Source organism: Pinus tabuliformis, chromosome Q, assembly GCF_031772625.1.
Source record: "Pinus tabuliformis cultivar Carrire ecotype Pingquan chromosome Q, CPIR1, whole genome shotgun sequence".
Classification (NCBI taxonomy): domain Eukaryota; kingdom Viridiplantae; phylum Streptophyta; class Pinopsida; order Pinales; family Pinaceae; genus Pinus; species Pinus tabuliformis.
In genome coordinates this window covers 1,384,262,309-1,384,284,274 of record NC_142296.1, presented here as the reverse complement: position 1 = coordinate 1,384,284,274, position 21,966 = coordinate 1,384,262,309, and the positions used below count along the sequence as shown (strand labels likewise).

The 21,966-nt window shown below is 38.2% G+C and overlaps 1 protein-coding gene across 3 annotated transcripts; it reads left to right on the top strand.

Moving 5' to 3' along the window:
• The first annotated feature begins 252 nt into the window (after nt 1-252).
• Nucleotides 253-8,278, top strand: LOC149225090 (uncharacterized). Of its 3 annotated transcripts, XR_016249569.1 has the most exons (4): nt 257-3,198; nt 3,298-3,777; nt 7,218-7,317; nt 7,417-7,551. XR_016249569.1 is itself a non-coding variant. In XM_089386445.1 (2 exons), the coding sequence occupies exons 1-2, from the start codon at nt 342-344 to the stop codon at nt 7,833-7,835; spliced, it is 3,276 nt and encodes a 1,091-aa protein (XP_089242571.1). In that variant the 5' UTR covers nt 253-341; the 3' UTR covers nt 7,836-8,278. The 3 variants fall into 3 exon arrangements, 2 of the variants coding, with proteins under 2 accessions (XP_089242571.1, XP_089242572.1); XM_089386445.1 differs by lacking the exons at nt 3,298-3,777; nt 7,218-7,317 and having other exon boundaries at nt 253-3,198; nt 7,417-8,278; XM_089386446.1 differs by lacking the exons at nt 7,218-7,317; nt 7,417-7,551 and having other exon boundaries at nt 3,298-4,980.
• The last annotated feature ends 13,688 nt before the right edge of the window (nt 8,279-21,966 follow it).

Below are 21,966 nucleotides of genomic sequence, written 5' to 3'. Positions count from 1 at the left end.
GAAAAAGCATATATATATATATATATCAATTAAATTTTGTTCTCCTACATTTTCAGATAGAATTTACCAACAAATCTACACGTGTATGTTAATCAAATGTTTTCAATTACATTTTCAAATAGGATTTTGATCAGGGTTGGAATTTTTTTATTCTTAGTCTTTACTACGCTGGTTTGTCTAATATTTATGTTCTATATTTTTAGCTCCGGTGGGCGAATATGTTGACTTGACTTTGCTACCGGCGGGCTCCGTGTTAAATAGGCGTAAGATTGGTTATAGAACGCAATGGTATTTCTCCTCCTCCCGATTCCCTCCTGCCTGTTTCCATTTCCATTTCGAACATGGCGATGCTCTGTTTCTCTTTTCCATTTTCTCTGCTCTTCTTGTTTCTCTTCCTTTCCTCCTCCGCTCACACATTTCATGATGATCGACAATCCCTATTGGAGTTCAGGTCGCTCATCACCCACAATCCCAATCAATCCATGGCTGATTGGAGTTTAGCCGTCCCGTTGTGCAATTGGAGTGCGGTTACCTGCACCCACCGCCATCCATTGGACAGAGTGACCACGCTCAACCTCACTGCCATGGGTCTGCAGGGCACCATTTCTCCTGCTCTCGGCAATTTGTCGTTTCTCCACTCCCTCGATCTTTCTAGAAATAACCTTCACGGTCATATCCCACTTCAATTGGGGCGCCTCTTTCGGTTGAGAAAACTCACGTTGTCTTTCAATCAGCTGGACGGAAGCATCCCCATGGAGTTGGGTTCTCTTACACGTCTACAATTCCTAAACTTAGCAGTAAACAGCCTCACAGGTACCATTCCCTCTTTCATAGGCAACTTTTCATCTTTGACTGTTTTGGTTTTAGGAAGAAATAGTCTCACCGGTGCCATTCCTCCACAACTGGGTTTGCTCACAGGTTTAGAAACACTTGAGCTATCAGAAAATGAATTGTCTGGAACCATTCCTACTTCTTTGTCAAATATCTCTACTCTGACGTATTTGGGTATTTTCAGTAACAAACTTAGTGGTATGATTCCACACGAATTGGGTCTGCTCAACAGTCTGCAAGTACTCATTGTCTATGGCAATGAATTGTCTGGTACCATTCCCACCTCTTTATCAAATATTTCTGCTTTCATCTACTTGGACATTTCTGATAACAAACTCACTGGCACCATTCCAGAAGATTTGGGTCTGCTCACCAATTTGCAAGTGCTTTCTCTATATGAGAATGAATTGGTAGGCATCATTCCCACTTCTCTGTCAAAAATATTTAATTTGAATGCTCTTTATTTATGGGGAAATAAACTAACTGGAAACATACCAAATTCTATTGGAAATTGTTCCAAGCTCCAGATACTATCACTAGGCAACAATAAGTTGAGTGGGAGTGTGCCAGTAGAGTTGGGTAACTTATTACTCCTTGAACGATTAGGTTTAGAATCTAATCAACTTGATAGCGGAACCACTACAACCATGCCTTTTCTTGTATTTCTTACCAATTGTTCCCATTTGCAAGATCTAGACTTGAGGGACAATAAACTAAGTGGTGTTTTGCCCCATGTGATAAGCACACTTTCTGTCAATTTGTCTTACTTGTCATTCTCAAGCAACATAATAGAAGGAAACATCCCTCCACATATTGGCAATCTGAGCAGCTTGAACTTTCTAAATTTAAGTGGAAATCTTTTAAATGGCAGTATACCACCATTAAGTAACCTTGAAAAAATAGAAAGGCTGGATTTAGGAAACAATAGATTAGAAGGAAATATTCCCACTGATTTGAAACAATTAAAACATCTTGGTCTTCTAGATATCAGTAGAAACATGTTTTCTGGAAAAATTCCAGATTCCTTACACCATCTTGAACAACTAAGGATCCTTTCTCTTCATCACAACTACTTTTCAGATAAAATACCTACCAGCTTAGGAGATTGTAGAAATTTGGCATTACTTGACTTGTCTCACAATAGACTTAGTGGAAAAATACCACCAGAAGTCGCCACTCTTCCTTACTTGAACCTTTATTTAAATTTGTCATCAAATTTTTTGGATGGTCCCGTGCCTCCTGAGATTGGGAAACTTGGAGATGCTTTAGCTATAGACATATCTGCAAATTTATTAACCAGTTCCATTCCACCAACACTTGGAACTTGCATTGCACTCGAATCATTAAATCTATCCAACAATTCCTTAGAAGGTTCCATTCCAGATTCACTTGGATATTTACAAAATCTCATGAACTTGGATCTCTCTTCCAACTCCCTCTCCGGTACAATACCCATTACTCTCAACAAGTTGAAAGAGCTCCACTATTTGAATTTATCTTTTAACAATCTTGAAGGAGAAATATCAGAAGGAGAGTTTTCTACAAATCATACCATTATCATATCCTTGAATGGAAATTTGGGTCTTTGTGGGCCACAAGTATTTTCCTTGCCAGCATGTCCAACACCAAAAAATCATTTTGGTATTTTGAAAAAAATACTATTGCCCATTGTTGGTGCTATTGGATTTGTACTATGTTGTCTATTTTTGAGGTTTCTCAAAAGAGGGAATTTTCATATAAGAAACTTTGATTTTCCACAAGTTATTTCCTATAAGTCAGAGCATCAAAGTATTTCATATCAAGAGCTCTATAGAGCAACTAATGGATTTATTGAAGAAAACTTGTTGGGGAAGGGAAATTTTGGATCAGTGTATAAAGGAATTTTGAGTGATGGCACATTTGTTGCTGTGAAGATTTTCCATTTCCTAAATGACCAAGTTGTGAAGAGTTTCAAAGCAGAGTGTAATGTTTTGCAAAGGGTTCGACATCGAAATCTTGTGAGAATCATAGCCTCATGTTTCAATCTCCATTTCAAAGCTTTAGTGTTCAAGTTTATGTGTAATGGAAGCTTAGAGAAGCATTTATATCCTAATAAAGATGGCAACAATAATGAGGATGTGTGTGAATTGGGATTGAGAACACAATTGGATATTGCCATAGATGTGGCCCATGCCATGGAATATCTTCATCATGATTCTTTTGTGCAAGTAGTGCATTGTGATTTAAAACCAAGCAATGTGCTGTTGGATGCAGACATGTGTGCCTATGTAACAGATTTTGGGATTGCAAAATTAATTGGTGCAACCTCTAGTGATTCACTTACTTCGTCATCTGCTCTAAAAGGAACTGTGGGCTACATTCCCCCAGGTATGGAGTTTTTGAAACATTATTTATATTTGTATTTTCTTAACAACAATCTTATATGGACTTGTGAGAGATTTTTGATCAAGGTTTTGTTGAATGCAGAGTATGGATTGGGTAAGGGAGTTTCCACTCAAGGGGATGTTTATAGCTATGGCATTTTGTTATTGGAAATGCTTACTAGAAAAAGGCCAACTAGTGAAATGTTTGTAGGAGACTTGAACTTGCATAAGTGGGTGAACTTAGCATTTCCAAGTAGAGTAAAAGAGGTAATTGACGGTGGTCTCTTGAGAGAGATAGACGAAGATGGAATTGGAGAAGGTGATGCATATAAATGCATAGTTTCTTTCCTACATGTTGGTTTGCTATGCTCAAAAGATTCCCCTGAAGAACGTCCAACTATGAGAGATGTGTCAACTATGTTGCAGAGACTTAAAAAGGATTGGCTGGAAAAGAGTGTTGCTCAAGGAATTTAAAAAGAAGCATCTCTCCTATGATTGCCAATAGTAACTTGAATGCAATAAGGATTAATGCTAATGCAGTGGCATCAAATGAACCAAATTTTGCATTTTAGTCTATAAAGATGTATGTGGAAAGAGATTTGTATTCTTCTAGTTGCAAATATTTGATATTATTTTACAAGTATTTATATTATTTTAGTAGTAGAAGTAATCTGATGTAATATTTATTTGTGCCATAGTTTTCAACATGAAAACTAGATGCTTTTGTAATGGAATATTTTGATGAGATTGTAGAACCAGATGTCTTGATGTTTTTCAAAAGTCCATCCAGTAATGGAGAAATAGCGAGAAAAGGTTGTGTGGATTCATCTCATGAAAATTCATTTTATTATTCCTAAGCATCTCCGAAATTGGTGAAAGCTACCTATGAAAATATTGCTCTTTCACGCTTGTCATTCTGTCAAAGCTCTCGTATATTTAGTAGAAGCTTTGTAGTTGGCCTCACATCAAATTCTGGTATTTTTCCTTGCATGGAAGTAAAAGATAGATGCAGCTTCTTTTCAGTCCAATGCAAATTGCATCCAAATTTTTAATGCCTCTATGTCCATATGTAGCGTTCTCTAGAAATTCTCACCACTTTAATTTCTATGGACATTCACCAAAATTTATATGCACTTGTGCTTGTAAGGTCTGGCATGAGTGAAGCTCACATCATGACACATAAAAATAATATAAATATAGAATTGAAAAAAGATTAATACCATGTCATACAATTTCAGAGTATTCTCCTGATTAGAGAAGAAATTATTACTGTAATGTATAGGGTTCACTCCATGGTCATGATATCCACTTAATATTGCTATGTTTCACTCCATGATATCCATAGATTCAGAAGCAGGCGATGGATCTGTCATTGAACTCAAAAAATGTTAATCTTGAGTCTAGTATAGCTACATTGTTGAGTTATAAAGTCCTTAAATTTTAGCAGTTGGGTGTTAATAATCATGAAGAGCAACAATTCACGTCAATAGCAGTTCTTCCGGGAGAGCTGGAAGGATATTAGAGGATATGGGGGCGTGCATGACTTGGGTTATCTTGCTACTTGATTGGATTTTGGACCTTCTTCACCACCTGTGTCATCACAAGTCAAATGGATATGTAGATAAAGAGCTGTACATGGACTAAGATGAGATGGTTTCTCTGGTGTATTCCCTCATTTTATGTTTGTGACCAATCTTATCCATTTCTCCATATAACCCCAGTGTTAAGTTTTCATAACCAGTGGTCATCAATGGGTTTTGGACATGTGTTTTTAGTTGATACTCATGCAATTGTAGCCCCAAATCCTTCAACGGCGGAAATGATCATTTTCTTTTCCTGAATCACAAACAGAAATGTTGCATAGAACACCGATGAAAAAGATTATTCTTATTCTATGTAGTTAGCATTGCCCATTCTCTTTACTAAAAAAATATCTTCATCTATAATGTGTGTTGTTTTCATTGGGAGGCTTCATGATTTTAGTTGCTAGATATTTACATCTTGGTTTTGGCAGTTGTCTAGTGTGATGCCTTGAGTATGAGGCTTCTGTTTATTTTCTCCATTAACAGTGACTCTGAGTGCCTTTTCCTTTTCAGTGGCCAAATTCTATGAGGATAAGGTTAATTATGCCACCCTATGTTACACTATGACATTCACTATGCCACCCTGGTTAAAGAAGTCCTCTCACTATGCCACACTGGTTACACTCCCACTCTCAGGGACTTTTCTACTAGAAAGGTGAAACTGGATTTTGGAAATGTGCATATCGTTGACCGAAGCTCAGTATCATGAGTTTTTCGGGATGCTGGGTTGAATTCATTATTTTTTCCTTCACTGTAATTTGTCACTGCAGTTGGAAGATTGAATGACAAGAAGCAATGTGACACAATGTTGTTCCTTGTTTTCTATTTCTTCTTGCTTCCTCTGCTTCCGTCCTTCCAAGTGGCTCTGTGGGACTAGTATATTAGATTGAGCTCACTAATCTCAGGGATCAGACCTAATTCCATGCCTATTAGGCAACTGCATTCTCAGCGTTGAGTGGGAGGTCTGAATGCAGCAAGACCCCAATGGACGTGAAAGTCAAAGAGAACAGCCCAAGGATATGCAAAAAAAACCAGAAACATCTTATTCCTTTGGGCACATAATTTTGGCTTGGATATTTGCGGCTGTAATGCATATCTTCTTACTCATAATAACTAAAGTGAACGAAGATAATTACACTTTAGATTTTGATTCCGTAGATTTTGATGCTGTTTGGCTTACATCCATTTCCACATTCTGTTGCCAACATTGAGTTTAGCTTATGGGAAGATGTCCTAACTCACCGATTACAAGCTAAAAACGAAGCATTAGCATGATGTTTACATGGATTTATTTCTTTCTAATGCTTGATTCTGTTAGCATAATTAGAGTATGCCTAGTCGATAAATTAGTGGAAAAGCTAAACAGTATTATGCTTTGACCATTTAACCAGTTGACATTGTAGACTATGGCATTACATGTGTGGAGCATTTATGTAGAATTATTTTTAATTCAGATCTATGATAGTTCTTTGGTGATTTTTTTCTAATACAAAGGACATTTTCTATCTTATAGAGATACAAGGTATTCTCATAGATTTACTAGAATTTTCAGCAAATGATGGAAATATGAGCTTATGTTGCAATTACCGATGCCAGTATTGTAGTACAGATGTGAAATTACCATTTGTTCTGTTGTTTGGAAAAGTAATTTTGATGAACTGATTACTAATAAGTTGAGCTTCTCTACTGATTATGACAAGGAATCCGAACAAAAGTCAAACCCAAAGTCTCATTAAAGTTTTTTTTAAGAGCAATTTCTAGTATTCTGGACCACTTGGCATTTGAATCATAGTTTCACTCCCCTACACTAAACATGAAAAATATGTCAGTGGCAGTGCCTTTCAGATGGTTATAAGAAACAAGTCTATTTAGAAAAGTCAATTTTTGTTCTCTTAGCATATCATCATAGACCATGACAGGTTCCCTGCACATAATATTGATCTACTTACTGTGATACATTGAAACTTGGGAGAATATTGATCTACTTACTGTGATACATTGAAACTTGGGAGAGAAACAACTTGCTCTTACTGTGATACATTGAAACTTGGGAGAGAAACAACTTTCTCTTAACAGATTGATATTTTACTTTGAAAGTTTCGAGTATCGATTGATGAAGAATTTGAAATTGGATTTGGGCAACGTTCAATTGATATCTCAGCCTCTGACCTCATGAAGGGAAAGCACAAAACCTTCAATGAAACCAGAGAAAAATCGATTGATATAGACTGTCCGCCCCCAAATACACCACTTAGCTTGCTTAGCCCCATATACTAGATCAACAAAGCTGGGGGCAATGTACACTTAATTTTGCTGAACTTTTATCCTCAATTCATAATGCTATCTGAATTTCACGTTTCATACTAAAAATTTCTATATTTACCTTAGATTCAGAATTTTTGCCAAGATACCTTTACTTGTAGTTGTGTGGTTCTTGCAGTTTCAATTCTCAAAGCCAATTATAGCTAGTTCTCTCTGCAACTTTCTGGATGGAGTCATATGAATGAGGATAAAAGGATCCGTGGGCTACATTTCCCCAGGTATGGAGTTTTTAAAACGTTATATTTATTTGTATTTTCTTCATAACAATCATAGATAGACTTGTGAGTAATTTTTGATCAAGGTTTTCTTGAATGCAGAGTATGGATTGGGTGAGAGGGTTTCCACTCAAGGGGATGTTTATAGCTATGGCATTCTGTTATTGGAAATGCTTACTAGAAAAAGGCCAACTAGTGAAATGTTTGTAGGAGACTTGAACTTGCATAAGTGGGTGAACTTAGCATTTCCAAATAGAGTGAAAGAGGTAATTGACAGTGGTCTCTTGAGGGAGATGGATGGACATGGAATTGGAGAAAATGATGCATATAAATGCATAGTTTATTTCCTACATGTTGGTTTGCTATGCTCAAAAGATTCACCTGAAGAACGTCCGACTATGAGAGATGTGTCAACTATGTTGGAGAAACTTAGAAAGGATTTGGTGGAAAATAGTGTTGCTGAAAGGAATTTAAAACGAAGCATATCTGCTATTCTTGCCGATGAATGCAATAAGGAATAATGCAGTGGCATCAAATGATCCAATTTTTGCATTTTAGCCTATGAAGATGTCAGACTTTGGAAAAGAATAGTTTTCAACATGAAAACTAGATGCTTTTGTAACTAAAGAGATTGTAGAACTAGATGTCTTGATGTGTTTCAGTTTTCCATCCATTAATGGAGGAATGGAGGGAAAAGGTTGTATGGATTCATCTCATGAAAATTCATTTTGTTATTCTTAAGCATCTCTGAAATTGGTGAAAGCTGCCTATGAAAATATTGCTCTTTCACGCTTGTTTGCTGTCAAAGCTCTCACATATTCCGTTTAGTAGAAGCTTTGTAGTTGGCCTCACATCAAATTCTTGTATTTTTCCTTGCATGGAAGTGAAGGATAGATGCTGCTTCTTTTCATTGAAATGCACATTGCATCCAAATTTTTAATGCTTCTATGTCAATATGTAGCGCTCTCTAGAAATTCTCTCCACTTTTATGCTATGGACATTCACTGAAATTTGTATGCACTTATGTTTTTATAGTCTGGACTCTGGCGTGAGTGAAGCTCACGTCATAGCCATGACACAGAAAAATAATATAAATATAGAATGACAAAAAGAAAATTAAAACCATGTCATATAATTTCGGAGTATTTTTCTATAAACTTAGAGGAGAAATTATCACTATAATCTATAGGACTCACTCTATAGTCATGATATCCACTTAATATTGCTATGTTTCACTCCATAGTCATGATATCCTCTTAATATCGCTATGTTTTAACATTCACAATGTTTGGGCTTACCAATAATGGATTCTTCCACTTGTCTTTATGTATGTTTCAACAAGTGTCTGCCCAAGGGCCTATCTTATTTTGAAATCCCTACATATTGCAGTAGTCAATTTCCTGAAGATTTTTTATTTGGTTTGCTTCTTCAAATGATAGGGAGATATTAAAGAGGAGTTGGATTTTGAGATCCCTACAGATTGCAGTAGTCAATTTCCTGAAGATTTTTTATTTGGTTTGCTTCTTCAAATGACAGGGAGATATTAAAGAGGAGTTGGATGTTGCCCTTATATTGATTTCTGATCTTTATATGGGACAGGGTGGGTTCTGTGTCTACTACATCATTTGAAGAAATGAAAGACATCTCGTGTCAGAACTCTACAGCCTTTTTCATTATATTAAAGAATATGGGATTTTCAGAGTTAACACATCCATTTACACATCCTACATGTGCAACTTAATCTAGCCGTAAATGATTGGTTTTAGCCTTTAGGGAGTCACATTCTGATATAGAAATTTGTGTTGAAGGATGTAGAAGGACAACATTTTCTGAAATAAGATCATATCATTACACCATTCGTCTAGGACACGATAGGAACCTCCTCTTTAGCCATTTCCATATTGAAATAGATAACACCATTCACCGTGACATATACAATAATCATTCTATTTATAGCAGACAGAAATAAAAAGGAGAAAAACAATGGATTTTAGAAGATGTTTGGATTGTATTGACGATGACACAACATTGAATTGACAGTCAAGTTTTATAATAGAACTTTCAATAATCTTTATGGTCTCGAAAGCATGCTGACAGACTAACTTTTGGTGTGATATTGAAGGAGATTTTCCTTGTAATCTTGCCCTTAATTTTCTTCAAACCAATGGATTGACAGAGACTTGAAAGAACCGTAGTCCATAACAACTTAAACAAGTAATTACTGTTCATGCGGTCCTTTTTAGAGTGCCCAACATACCATGGTCCATGTAGCTTACATCAATTACTTCAGTCAAACGTAACCATATATTGTGCATTTTAAACTTCCAAACATACAGAGGGTGCTCATTTGACAAGAGAATTGAAATCTGAATACTGAGAAAGATTGTTGTTTTTCTCTGCTTGGGAAATCAAGAGTAACCACATAATTTTTAGTGGATTTTTGTTTTTCTCTGCTTGGGAAATCAAGAGTAATCACATAAGTTTTGGTGGATCCACCAAAGAAATTGTCACAGATCTTGAGCTGGGTTCCCATATTTGACAGAAGAAACAGAGGACCATAGGAGATCCAGACTTAGTATGATGATTTGGTGGTTTTCAGCATTTGGGTTTATACATTTGGCACAAAGATGAGATTGGTCCATAGGTTTTTCAGGAGCAGGAGATGGATCTGTCATTAAACTCAAAAAATGTTAATTTTGAGTCTAGTATAGCTACATTGTTGAGCTATAAAGTCCTTAGATTTTGTAGATGGGTGTTAATAATCATGAAGAGCAACAATTCATGTCAATAGATCAGCAGTTCTTCTGGAAGAGCTGGAAGGATATTAGAGGATATGGTGGTATGTATAACTTGGGTTATCTTGCTCCTTGATTGGATTCTGGACCTTCTTCACCACCTCTGTCATCACAAGTCAATGGATATGTAGATAAAAAGCTGTACAGGGACTTAAATGAGACGATTTCTCGGGTGTATTCCTTCATTGTATGTTTGTGACCAATCTTATCCATTTCTCCATATGACCCAAGTCTTAAGTTTTCATAACGAGTGGCCATAAATGGGTTTTGGACTTGATGTGTGTTTAGTTGATATTCATGCAATTTTGATAAAATAGTAGCCCCAAATCCTTAAATGGTGGAAACCATAATTTTGTTTTCCTGAATCAAAAACAGAATGTTGCATAAGAACACAGATGAAAAAGATTATTCTTATTCTATGTAGTTGGCATTGCCCATTCTCTTTACAAAAAATATATCCCCATCTATAATGTGTGTTGCTTTCATTGCGAGGCTTCATGATTTTAGTTGCTAGATATTTACATCTTGGTTTTGGCAGTTTTCTAGTGTGATGCCTTGGGGTACGAGGCTTCTGTTTATTTTCTCTTTTTATTTTCTTCCTTTTCAGTGGCCAAATTCTATGAGGATAAGGTTAATTAAGCAGGATAATAGGGTAAAGAAGTCCTCTCACTATGCCGCCTTGGTTACACTCCCACTCTTAGGGACTTGTCTACTAGAAAGGTGAAACTGGAATTTGTAAATGTACATATCGTTGACTGAAGCTCAATATCATCAATTTTGGGGATGCTGGATTGAATTCATTATTTTTTCTTTCACTATAATTCGTCACTGCAGTTGGAAGATTGAATGACAAGAAGCAATGTGACACAATGTTGTTCCTTGTTTTCTAGTTCTTCTTTCTGATGCAGGAGCATCACCCTAAGCAAATCATTTTGTTTAGGACCCAAGGGAGCCATGTAAATTCTAGAAAGGAGATTTAACTTTTGTGTAGAAATTGTAATGGAAATCTAGGTTGTTAGTCTAGCCATGTGGCTCATTGCAATATTGCCAATTAGTAGATGAGGTGTTAGATTGTTTTAGTGTCTGGCCATGTAACAAGTGTAGAGTTAGAAATCTAGTAGTTTTAGTTTACTGGACAGATATCCAATTTCTCTTTGATTGTAGAGATATTTTCCTGAAAAATACTATTTTATAGAAGCATTTGTAGAATAGGAAGGGAAGCTCCCAGCCTAGTACGAGAAAGGATTCGGACAAGAGTTCCATAAAACTCAATTGTATATATTTTTTGGTAAAGAATTAATACGACCTTTTTTTGAATCTGCTCTGTGTATCAATATATGATTGCTTTGCATAGTCTCTCGACAGATTTGAATCCTGCCAGTTTGGACGTCTAGATGAGAAAATCCCTCAACTTAGGTTCGCAAAAATATGCTTGCTGGAAGGGACGAAGTGAAGGATCTCGCATGAGGGAACCTCGTTCAATCTCTGGGTATAATTGTCATTCAACCAAAAAAAGTCGAGCCGGCACAAAATTCCACCAATCATCATTTATGGTTTTAGGGTCGACTCTCTGAAAACGGATCGAGTATAGTTATGCGTATGAGTTCCGATTGGATCGTGAAGAAGCCAATAAGGGAAGATCAGCGTTGATGGTGAGCGAGCGTGCAACCAAGAAGTCTATGCGTATACCCTGCAATTCGATTCGAAGGTTCCAGCGGCCAACCGCTGTCAGAAGGCGAGCGAGCTAAAGAGGATTGAGGACTCTGACATTACCGTTGAGAATTATGAATCCTTTTCCCATCATCAAATGAGGAACAAAATGAAGTACGAGCTCTTGTTGATTCACTGGAGAGTGGAAGTCCTTGAAACGATTTCAGGTATTGAAGTCCTCGACTTACAGCAAGCAAGAATTAGAGCGCGTAAGCGCTGGGCACCCGACAAGCGGAGCTCCCTTTAATCGGTTTTGTGGAAAAAATAATAGTGCCGATCCTGACTACTTACAACAGTTGGAAGTCGGGCCTCGGGCTCACTGGAGTCGGTGCACGTGGAGTGAATCAATGGGGAGGCAAGGTTCGACCTCCAGACTTCAAGTCGGGCTGACATCCAATTGGTTTTTACGGGGAGCGCAAGGTTCGAATACGGATTTCGCAGAAAGCAATAAAGTTTTAAAAGAATAAAGCGATATAAAATGAAATGATAGGAGTAGTCTTCCCAGGTTGTAGAATGGCCCTTTTTCCGGCACCCGCCGGAAAATCGTCCGGCTCCGGCTACCGGAAATCTCTCCCTCCTCGGCAGGGGAAGGATAATTGATAAGATAAGTTACGTTATGTGATGGGGTTTAACATTTAGAAGAGACATTGATTACAATAGAAACAGTAATAAATGGTGGATCTTGAGACTCGAAGAAACCATGGTTCCCTTGTTTTGCTGGAGTAGATCTTCATGGGCAAATACAGGTCCATGGTTCCAGAATTGATTGCAGCGGCCTCGACAGTGTGGATATTAGATTGGCCTGGGTACAGGAAGGTCAATGTGAATACAGTGCTGTTGAGGAAGGTTGGATCAGCATGAGTACAGGGAGGTCAATGTGAATACATTCCTGTGGAGGAGGCATAATTGACAAGGTTAGTTGTGGGAACTATTTTCCCCTCTGTGCAATTTTCTTCACACCAGAGATCAATATTCAGATGCCCGGACAACACCATGATTTGTTATGTAAAGGAGACAAGGGGGCGGAGAAAGAGGGTGGTGGAGCTGAGAGATGGTGGCCGAGGAGGGAGAGATTTCCGGTAGTCGGAGCCGGACGATTTTCCGGCCGGTGCCGGAAAAAAGGCCATTCTACAGCCTAGGTAGACTACTCCTGAAATGATATTGTGACAGGGAGCTTTTCTATGGAGTTGTTTTTAGTCCGATTTTTTAGAAGTTTTTATGGTGGGTTTTTTCGTCAAATTTCTCTAAAATCCAGTAGGAATTGATTGAAATCACAAGCTTGATGGGTGCAATCAAAGTGTCATAAGGGTTTTCTAGGTGCTGAATCCATATATATAGTGAAAAAACTGGTTTAAATAACACAAATCAAGATTTCACCTCAAATTTTTCCACCAGATTCCGGCACCGGAAAGTTCAAAAAGTCACACTAAAAACAACTCCTTTCCTGATAGGGAAGACATAATGGCAACAGAAGGCTGATGTGCAAAACATAAAGAAATTTGTAGTGGAAAGTACAGAGGCAGTGAATGTGAAATTATCCCAAGATAAACGGAAAATGATTTCCCAAATAAACAAACATAAAGAGAAAGCAAGAGATGAAACGAAAGGAGATTCCATCAAAGTTCCCAAAACTTGGGTTCAAGTTATTAGCAATTCTGCTAATAAGGAAGGAGAAACAAATATTCAAGTTGACAACATGCAAGATAGTGAAGGCAAGGAAAGACAAAATCGCGCAGCGAACATAATTATTAAAGGGGTGAAAGACTATGGGAAAAATGAATGCACTCTTGACCTTGCAAGAGACTTCTTGAAAGACAAGCTGCTATGGCAAAGACAAATATGCCAAGCATGTAGGGTGGGTAAGTTTAACGGGGAGAGAGCCAGGCCCATAAAATTCATCATGCCTAGCTTGCGTGATAAATATATCATTCTAAACAAGAAACATCTCTTGAGGGGTTCCCGTATTTTTTAGAAGAAGATTTAACTGTAAAACAATATGAGGAAAGAAGGGAGGAAATTTTGAAGGTTAGGGTAGCAAGAGATGAAGGCAAGAGAGCATGGATTTATAAAGGCAAAGTTGTGATAACACGACTTGGACCTCCCAAAACAGAGTAGCAAGGTGGTAATAAAGAAGATGCAACAAACTCTTCAACAAGAAATCAGAAAGAAAAGTCAGTATGAGAAAGCAGGGACAAAAACTCAAATGTGAGTCTTGCATGTCAAACTAAATAGCAATCAAGTCATACCCAGGTTTTCTTAAGATTATTTCGTTGGAACTGTAGAGGTTACCCATGGAGACGAGGACCTGGGTTAGGGCCTATTGTGGAAGATAGAGACATTATTTGCCTTATAGAAACACATGACCATGAAGGGTGCAAGACACCTCTGATTGAAGGATACTAGAAGATGACAGTATGGAACAAGGCAACAGGGAATGGCAAAGGGCATGGGGGTATCATGGTTTTAGTAAGGGAGAAAGAAGGTCGTCTCATTCAGTTAAAAAAAGAAAACTCAAATAAGCAATTCATTTGGTTTAAAATATCAGAAAATGGAAACCACATCAAAATTGCAGCATGTTATTTTGCGTTGCAGGTTTCAAAAATCTACAAAGGTAGAGGGCTTGACCACAAAGATCCATTTGGAGCCTTAAAAGCGGATATTGCAACATATTCGCAGCCAGGTGAAGTCCTTATAGTGGGTGATTTCAATGCTAGGATTGCAAGTGAGAAAGCTAGCATTCTTTGTTGTAAAAATGATTGTGACCCTATCTGGCTTACAGAAGAAAGTAATCATCAGTGGGAAAGAATTTCAGAAGACAATGGTTGCAATCTCTTTGGTGAACAATTGCTTACTCTATGTGGGGCCTTTGATTTAGTCATTTGTAATGGCTTAACTAGATGGGAAAAGTTCGGTAATTTCACTTGCAATACTTACAATGGAGCAAGTGTGGTAGATTATGTAATTTTCTCGCATGGTTTGTGTGAGAAAATGGAGGAGGTTTTGATTGGAGATCAACTATGGGACTTGAAATCAGATCACAAGCCAATTTATTTATGTTTCTCTTAGATTGGAAAGAAACAATTAGAGTAAAAAATTCAGTGTGTCCAACAAAATCTCCTATAGGGTAGAATTCTTTTGACCTTAGAAAATTGCAATACCTTCACAATGACGCTAGAGAGGCTCTTCAAGAAGGAGAAAATTACAATTCACAGCCTTCATAGTCATGAATTAACACATTTAATTCAATGCGCACTTGCAAAGTGCAAAAGAGCAAAATTTAAGAAGTCTGAAACAAATTGTTTTCCGGTTAATGCTTGGTTTGACGAGAAATGCAAAAAGGCAAGGAGAATGTGGAAAGAGGCAAACAAGGATAACATAAAGCTCAAAGCTTACAAGTGGTTATTAAGCAAGAAAAAGGTCGATTTCATGGTTTCAAGGAGGGAAGAACTAATCTTTCTTGGGAAAAATAATCCCAAATTATTTTGGAAGGAGCTCCAACCGAAAAAGATACAAATTGGAAATAATATTACAACTTCTAAATGGTTTCACTGTGCAAGACAACTCTATGAGCAGGTTCCCAAGGTTGACCCTCCCCCCTTGGTCAACACTGACATTGAACTCTTCACAGTACAAGAGGTAGAGATGGGTACCAAGAAGTTGGGTGTTGGATAAGCAAAAGACTTAGCTGAACTCCAAGTAGAATATCTAAAGTGAGGCTTAAAGATTCTTGCACCTCACATTACAAAAATCTTCAACAACATCATACAACAGGGGCTCCCCACAGATTGGACAATTAGTCTGGCAATACCTCTTTTCAAGAGCAGTGACGTTAATAATCCCTCTGATTATAGGACTATCATGACAAACCATTTGTTTGCAAATCTATTTGGAAGCATGCTAGAAAACAAAATTAGCAAGTGGGCATAAGAAAGAGATAAGCGTGCTAAAGCAGGTTTTAGACCTAAACATTCCATAGTTGATCATTGTATAACTTTAAGGCACATCATTGAAAAAATTTGGGAGAAAAAGGAAGAAGTCTTTTGTTGCTTTGTTGATTTCAGAAAAGAGTTTGACTCGATTCCTAGGGATAAGCTTTGGCACAGAATGGAGGAACTTGAGGTTCCTGAACATTTGAAAGCAGTTGTGCATAGGCTGTATGAAGAGGTGAAAGTCAAAATTAGAACTTCAGCAGGCATTTTTGAAAGTTTTAGAAGTAGTATCGGGGTCAAGCAAGGTTTCCCAATGTCTCCTACCCTTTTTGGTTTATATATCGACAAGTTTGAGGAGTGGTTAAATTCGCAAGGGGGTGATGATATCTATTTGGACAAGTTTGTTATAAGGCTTCTTTTGTATGTAGATGACCTTATTCTTATTGCTAAATTGGCTCTTGGTTTGCAAGAGCACTTACTACCCCTTGAGAATTTTTGTAGAAGTGTGGGGATGCAAATCAATATCAGCAAAACGAAAGTAGTGGTTTTCTCTAAGAAAAAAAAACATAACCAGCATAAGTTCTACTTCGAAGGAAACATTCTAGAAGAAGATGTGGATTACAAATACCTCGGAATTGACTTCAACAAAAATCTAAGATGGAATAATTGTAGAAAGAAAATAACTTTTGGGGGTTGGAAAGCATTTTATGCTTTTCAAAATAGGTGTAGAGAGGCAGAGTTAAGGGACTGGAAAACCACTCAAACTCCTTTTGGATTTCTAGTGATTCTGGTGATTCTCTATGGTTGTGAAATATGGGCCAACAGTGCATCCGACATGCAGTGGAGACAAATTGAGAAAATTGAGAAGCGATTGATTACAAACAAATTTAAGATTAAAAGTGTAGTTCCTTATGCTATCTTGTAAAGTGAAACATGGACTGCTCCTATTGAAGCAATTGCTATGGTGCGAGTCATAAGGTATTTAAAAAAAATTGAGCAAATGGAAGAGGGTAGATGACCTAAGGTTGTCTTTAATGATAGATTGTGCAAGAGAAAAAAAACTTGGATGCAGCAAAATAAAAAATGGTTTAGTAAATGGGATATTTGCTTGAACGTGTGTCCCATAGACAAAAAAGAGATAAAAGCTTTTGTTATGAAAAATTTCCACAAGGGTACTTGGGATAAGGAGCTAGGAAGAAAGAAAAAGTACTATATTGAAGTGTTCAATCCCACTCATAGTCATCAACCAAAAGAATACATAGAGGCCAATATATCTTGGAGAGCCAAAATTCTTATTGCGCAGTTAAGGACTAATTCTCATCAACTCTGTTGTGAAATAGGGCGCTGGAAAAGGCCAAAGGAAGTGTGGGAGCAAATAGTATGCATTTTTTGTTCTTCTAAAAAAGTGGAAACATAAAAACATTTCATTTTAGAATGTGAGGCCTTCAAACACAACATGGAAAGTTATGCAGATATGTTGGCAGCCAGCTCTTGGGATAATCTATTTAGCGAGGAGTTTGTCGAGAAACTGTGAGAATTTATTTTGAAGCTTCACAGAAAAATGGTCGAATACATCAAGCAAGTGAAGAAGCAATATGTCCCATAGGCTATCTTTAGCCTCGTGGACATTAAAATAATTTATTTCTTTCTTCTTTCTATACACATTTAACATTGGTGGGGTTTTTATAAAGGAGTTTTAAGAAAGCAAGAGACGCAAACGAGGGTGTAGTTTATAGGGAATTGCACTAACATCTATAAAGGATGAATTTCGATTCATTAAAATAAAAGAGAAGTCCCACCACTTAGAGAAGCAAAATGGTTTCCGCCGTGAGGATTGAGATGCCATGTGGAATTTAACTATGGCCCAAGGCTCTTGGTGTTAAGGTTTTGGTTCGCCCACCGCCATACAAAGAGGAACCTTGAGAAAATTGAAGTAGGCCATTAAAGGGGCTTGCTGTCAAGTGATATAAGAGCCCATTAGCTCTTTGGATATTAAAATATAAAGGGATATTGTAGCTGGTGAATGAAAACTGCCAACGATAGGGGAAAAATGAATCTCATGGAGATTTGGCGCAGAACCAAAAGGTAATAAAGAAATTTTATGGTTTATGACTAGCAATGGCTTTGTTTTTTAAAAGCAGGATTGGAAAAAATACCAAGACTGAAGGTTGGAAGCAGGATAGAACAATCCCAAATGATCAATAAAAATTGCACAAGAAGGAATGAGTCGAGATAGTGAAGAGTCCCATGGTAGAGAAGACTGAGGAATTTTCACTTGAAGGAGACAGAGAAGCATAGAAAACTGAAGAAGAATTGTCAGTGTAGAAATTATATAAGGGATTTGGGAGCCAAGTACATTGAGGTAAAGGAAAAGACTACACTAAAGGAAGTAAGTTTGGGCTTTAAATTTTATTTTATTAAGAAATTGGTCGCAACATTATAGTTGATATCGACAAATCTTTGAGAAGAGAATGAGTAGTTTTCTCCAAGACTGTGGCAGAAAGGTTTGTAGTAGAAGGACCACATCTGAAAAGGGGATAGAGAGAGTCCTCGAGGTGAAGAGAACAAGAAAAATTTCTGAAGAGGTGAGAAGTAGGTGCAACTGCCAGAGAGGAGCAAATAGTGCTCAAGAGGTTCCAAAGGAGGGAATCAATAGGGACATCAATAGCTAGGATGAGGTGAGGTGTTCAGTCAACAAGTGAGGTGAGGCTTGTTACAGGGCTAGGTTGCAGCTCACGATGAACATGGAGGAGCACATGCAAAGAAGGAAGAAGGTGACCATTGTTGGTCATGATGAAGGGTTAAGTAAAAGCCACAACAAAGAGGAGAAGGATGCCAAGAGAAATGGCATGAGAAAACTAAGCTAGGAGGAATTTGAAAAGGATATGAGTGGGTTTAAGGCACAACTTATGTGCTAATGCAACTGCTACAAGATAGGGAAGAAAGCCAAAGATACATGAGGAGGAAGGTCAGATTATCTGTTAATTAGAAGGAATTTAAGAGGAAATCCCCAAAAGCCATAGAGATAGGGAAGCTGAGGACGAGGCCTTTGACAAAAGCCTGGATGGAAGAAGAAAATCTTAGAGCTGCTGAGCCTAAAGGAGGGACAATTCATTTTTGTGAAATTAGAAGGTGGATCACTCCTTGAAGATAAGGAGAAGGGATTGGTGGAAAGTCTAAAGAAAGAGAAGGTGATGGATAATGAGGTCAGAGTACCTTGTATTTTTAACACTAACAAATTATGTGTGGATGCAAGGTTTGCATGTAAGGAAGACGAGAAACCATTAAAGGTCCTTGCAGATCGAAAGCATGGACACATTGTCCAAAGAGGAGACACGAAAGTAAGCTTGCTCCAAAAAACCTAGAGAGGTGGATGAGTGTTGAAAGGGAGAGAGAAGATGAAGTGGTCTTTATTGTAGAAGAGGCTAAAGCATAGCCTAAGAGCTTCATTAGTGAAAGAAGAACTCAGATTCACCTAGTATGGTGGAATGGAAGTCCACTTCTGTGAACCAGAGAAAGGATTATGTAGAAATTTTGAATAATATGACACTTATTCACAGAGATTATCCCGATTATACACTATTGCAGAATACATGCATAATACATAACCTCCTCTACGTTGATCATCAATTTAACAGCATTAAAAACAATGAAACATCAATTTCATGCACACATTAACACAATATGTAACCCGGGGAAAGCATACAGCTGAAAACCCCACACTATCTATATATTATAATGATTGAGAACATGTAATAATACATAGTACAATACTCCTCACAAGTACTCAGTACTATCTCCACCTGTTACACACAAAACTAGCTCAGATCCGAACAAGTCACAGGTTCAAATCTCCTCCGCTGCTTTGCCTGCCTCCACTACACAATGCTTCAAGAGAATCACCCACACTGAAAATCACATGAGCACAGGCTATAATTCACTTGGTATTGGCCCACACTGCGCAATACTCATTGGCATAACTCAATCCCATTGATTGTGCAAGATCTCATGCACAACTATAGTCACAACTGATAGCAATCTCAACCTCTAACACCTGTCTCCACTGAACTGTACATGCACTGACATGCAACTGAGTTAACTGATGTATTCTTTAGTTTCTTTATGAGTTAATAATTAATTCACACAACTCATCACTAGTCTATTTGCATTTAGACTAAGTACAACTAGTTTAACCAAGTCAAACTGAACACAACTCCATCAACTCCACAATCAACTCCACCAAACTCAACTGCTTGAGTTCTAACTGAAGTCCTGCATGCAATAGCTCTACTGACCCACAAAGAAAGCGTATTTCCTTCTGACAGCTGCTTGTGCCACATCTGTAGCTCAAACTGAAGTGCTCCAAGAGGATAAGATAATGTTTATAGTCTAAATATTATTATGAGACAATAATATTTGACTTTTCTATTTTTAGCTTGGTAGTCTAAAAATAGATTCGGGTCACTCCGCTGTGAACCAAAAATAGAAGTCCATCTATTTTTCCCAACATGATCAATCATCCACAAATAGCATATTGCAACTCATAGACCATGATCCATATGTCTAAAAATAGACATAGTCTAAAAATAGACTTTGCGTCATAATTTTCCTGCGGGCCCACTTAGTGAAGGCGACTCCTTTCCACTAAGCTCCATCATCTTGTTGCATTCTCAACACTCCTTCTCAACAAGATATGGATTATCAGCAACCCCTATCCTGCCTCGGTGGTATTCAAATTTTCTCCTGGTGAGCACCTTCGTCAAGATATCAGCATCCCGATCCTCCGTTGGAATGTATGAAAGTAACATGATTCTCCGCTACACACAATCTCTGATATGATGGTACCTGATGTCAATGTGCTTAGATCTATCATGAAATATAGGATTAGTCGAGAGTTTAATGCAACTCTGGTTATCACAGTAAATCACAGTAGGCTCCAAGTAAGAACCGAACAACCCAACCAGAATCTTCCTCATCCATATAGCTTCGCATGCAGCCAAGCTTGCTGCCATATACTCAACCTCTGCTGAACTGAGTGCCACGGATCTCTGCTTCCTGTTGTACCAAGAAACTGCTGTTGACCCGATACTGAAGACCCCTCCTGATGTGCTCTTTCTGTCCGTTGGGCTCCCTGCCCAATCTGCATCCGTGAAGCCACATAGCTTCACCTCATCCTCCTGTCTGTACCACAAACCATATCCTGATGTGCCTCTCAAATAACGCAATACATGCTTGCCTGCCTTCTAGAAGAGCTTGGTTGGCTTAACCATAGCTTGTGAAAGCTGGTTAACAGCATAGCATATATCGGGTCGTGTATTGACCAGATACATAAGCAACCCCACCAACTGTCGATAAACAGTGGCATCCACTTCTTCTGCTGAAGTGGCATCCTCCTTCCTCCAACCTCCAGGAAGAGGAGTATCAACAGGCTTGCAGCCATGCATGTTGAACTTCTCCAGTATCTCCCAAGCATACTTACCCTGAAAAACAAATAGTCCATCACTGCGTTGTTAGATTTCCAATCCCAGGAAATAATGAAGGAGGCCCAAGTCCTTCATTTCAAACTCCTTAGCAAGATCATCCTTGCATGAAAGTATCAACAGCTCATCACCCGTTAGAATAAAATCATCTACATAAAGTACAATGATAAGCAACTTACCCTCCACCACAATCTGGTATAGGTTAGGATCCGCCTCACTCTTGGAGAATCCAAGTCCGGTGAAATGACTGTCTATCCGTGTGTACCAAGCACGTGGTGCTTGTTTCAACCCATACAACGCTCTCTTGAGCCTGCACACATGCGACTCGCTGCTGAAGATCTCAAAACCTTTGGGCTGCTCAATGTACACCTCCTCCTCAATGACTCTGTTGAGGAATGCAGTCTTCACATCCATCTGATGAATGTGCCACCCCATCTGCGCTGAGAGAGCAAGAATCGTCCGTATGGAAGAATACCTTGCGACAGGTGCAAAGGTCTCCTCATAATCGATCCCCTCTATCTGTGAAAAGCCCCAGGCAAAAAATCTTGCCTTGTACTTCTCCACACTCCAGTTAGTTGCCTGCTTAACTTTGTAGATCCATCTCGAACCCACCACTGATTTCCCTTCCGGTCTAGGAACAATCTCCCATGCACTGTTTCTGACAATCGAATCATACTCTTCCACCATGGCGTCTACCCATGCGGGATCCTCCACAGCTTCCTCGAAAGAGGATGGCTT

What these genes read in the sequence shown, in the direction of transcription:
- LOC149225090 (XM_089386445.1), top strand. Translation starts at nt 342, where the DNA reads ATGGCGATGCTCTGTTTCTCTTTTCCATTTTCTCTGCTCTTCTTGTTT. An exon ending in TGTGGGCTACATTCCCCCAG is followed by an intron (nt 3,199 to 7,416) that starts GTATGGAGTTTT and finishes TCTTGAATGCAG; the next exon opens with AGTATGGATTGGGTGAGAGG.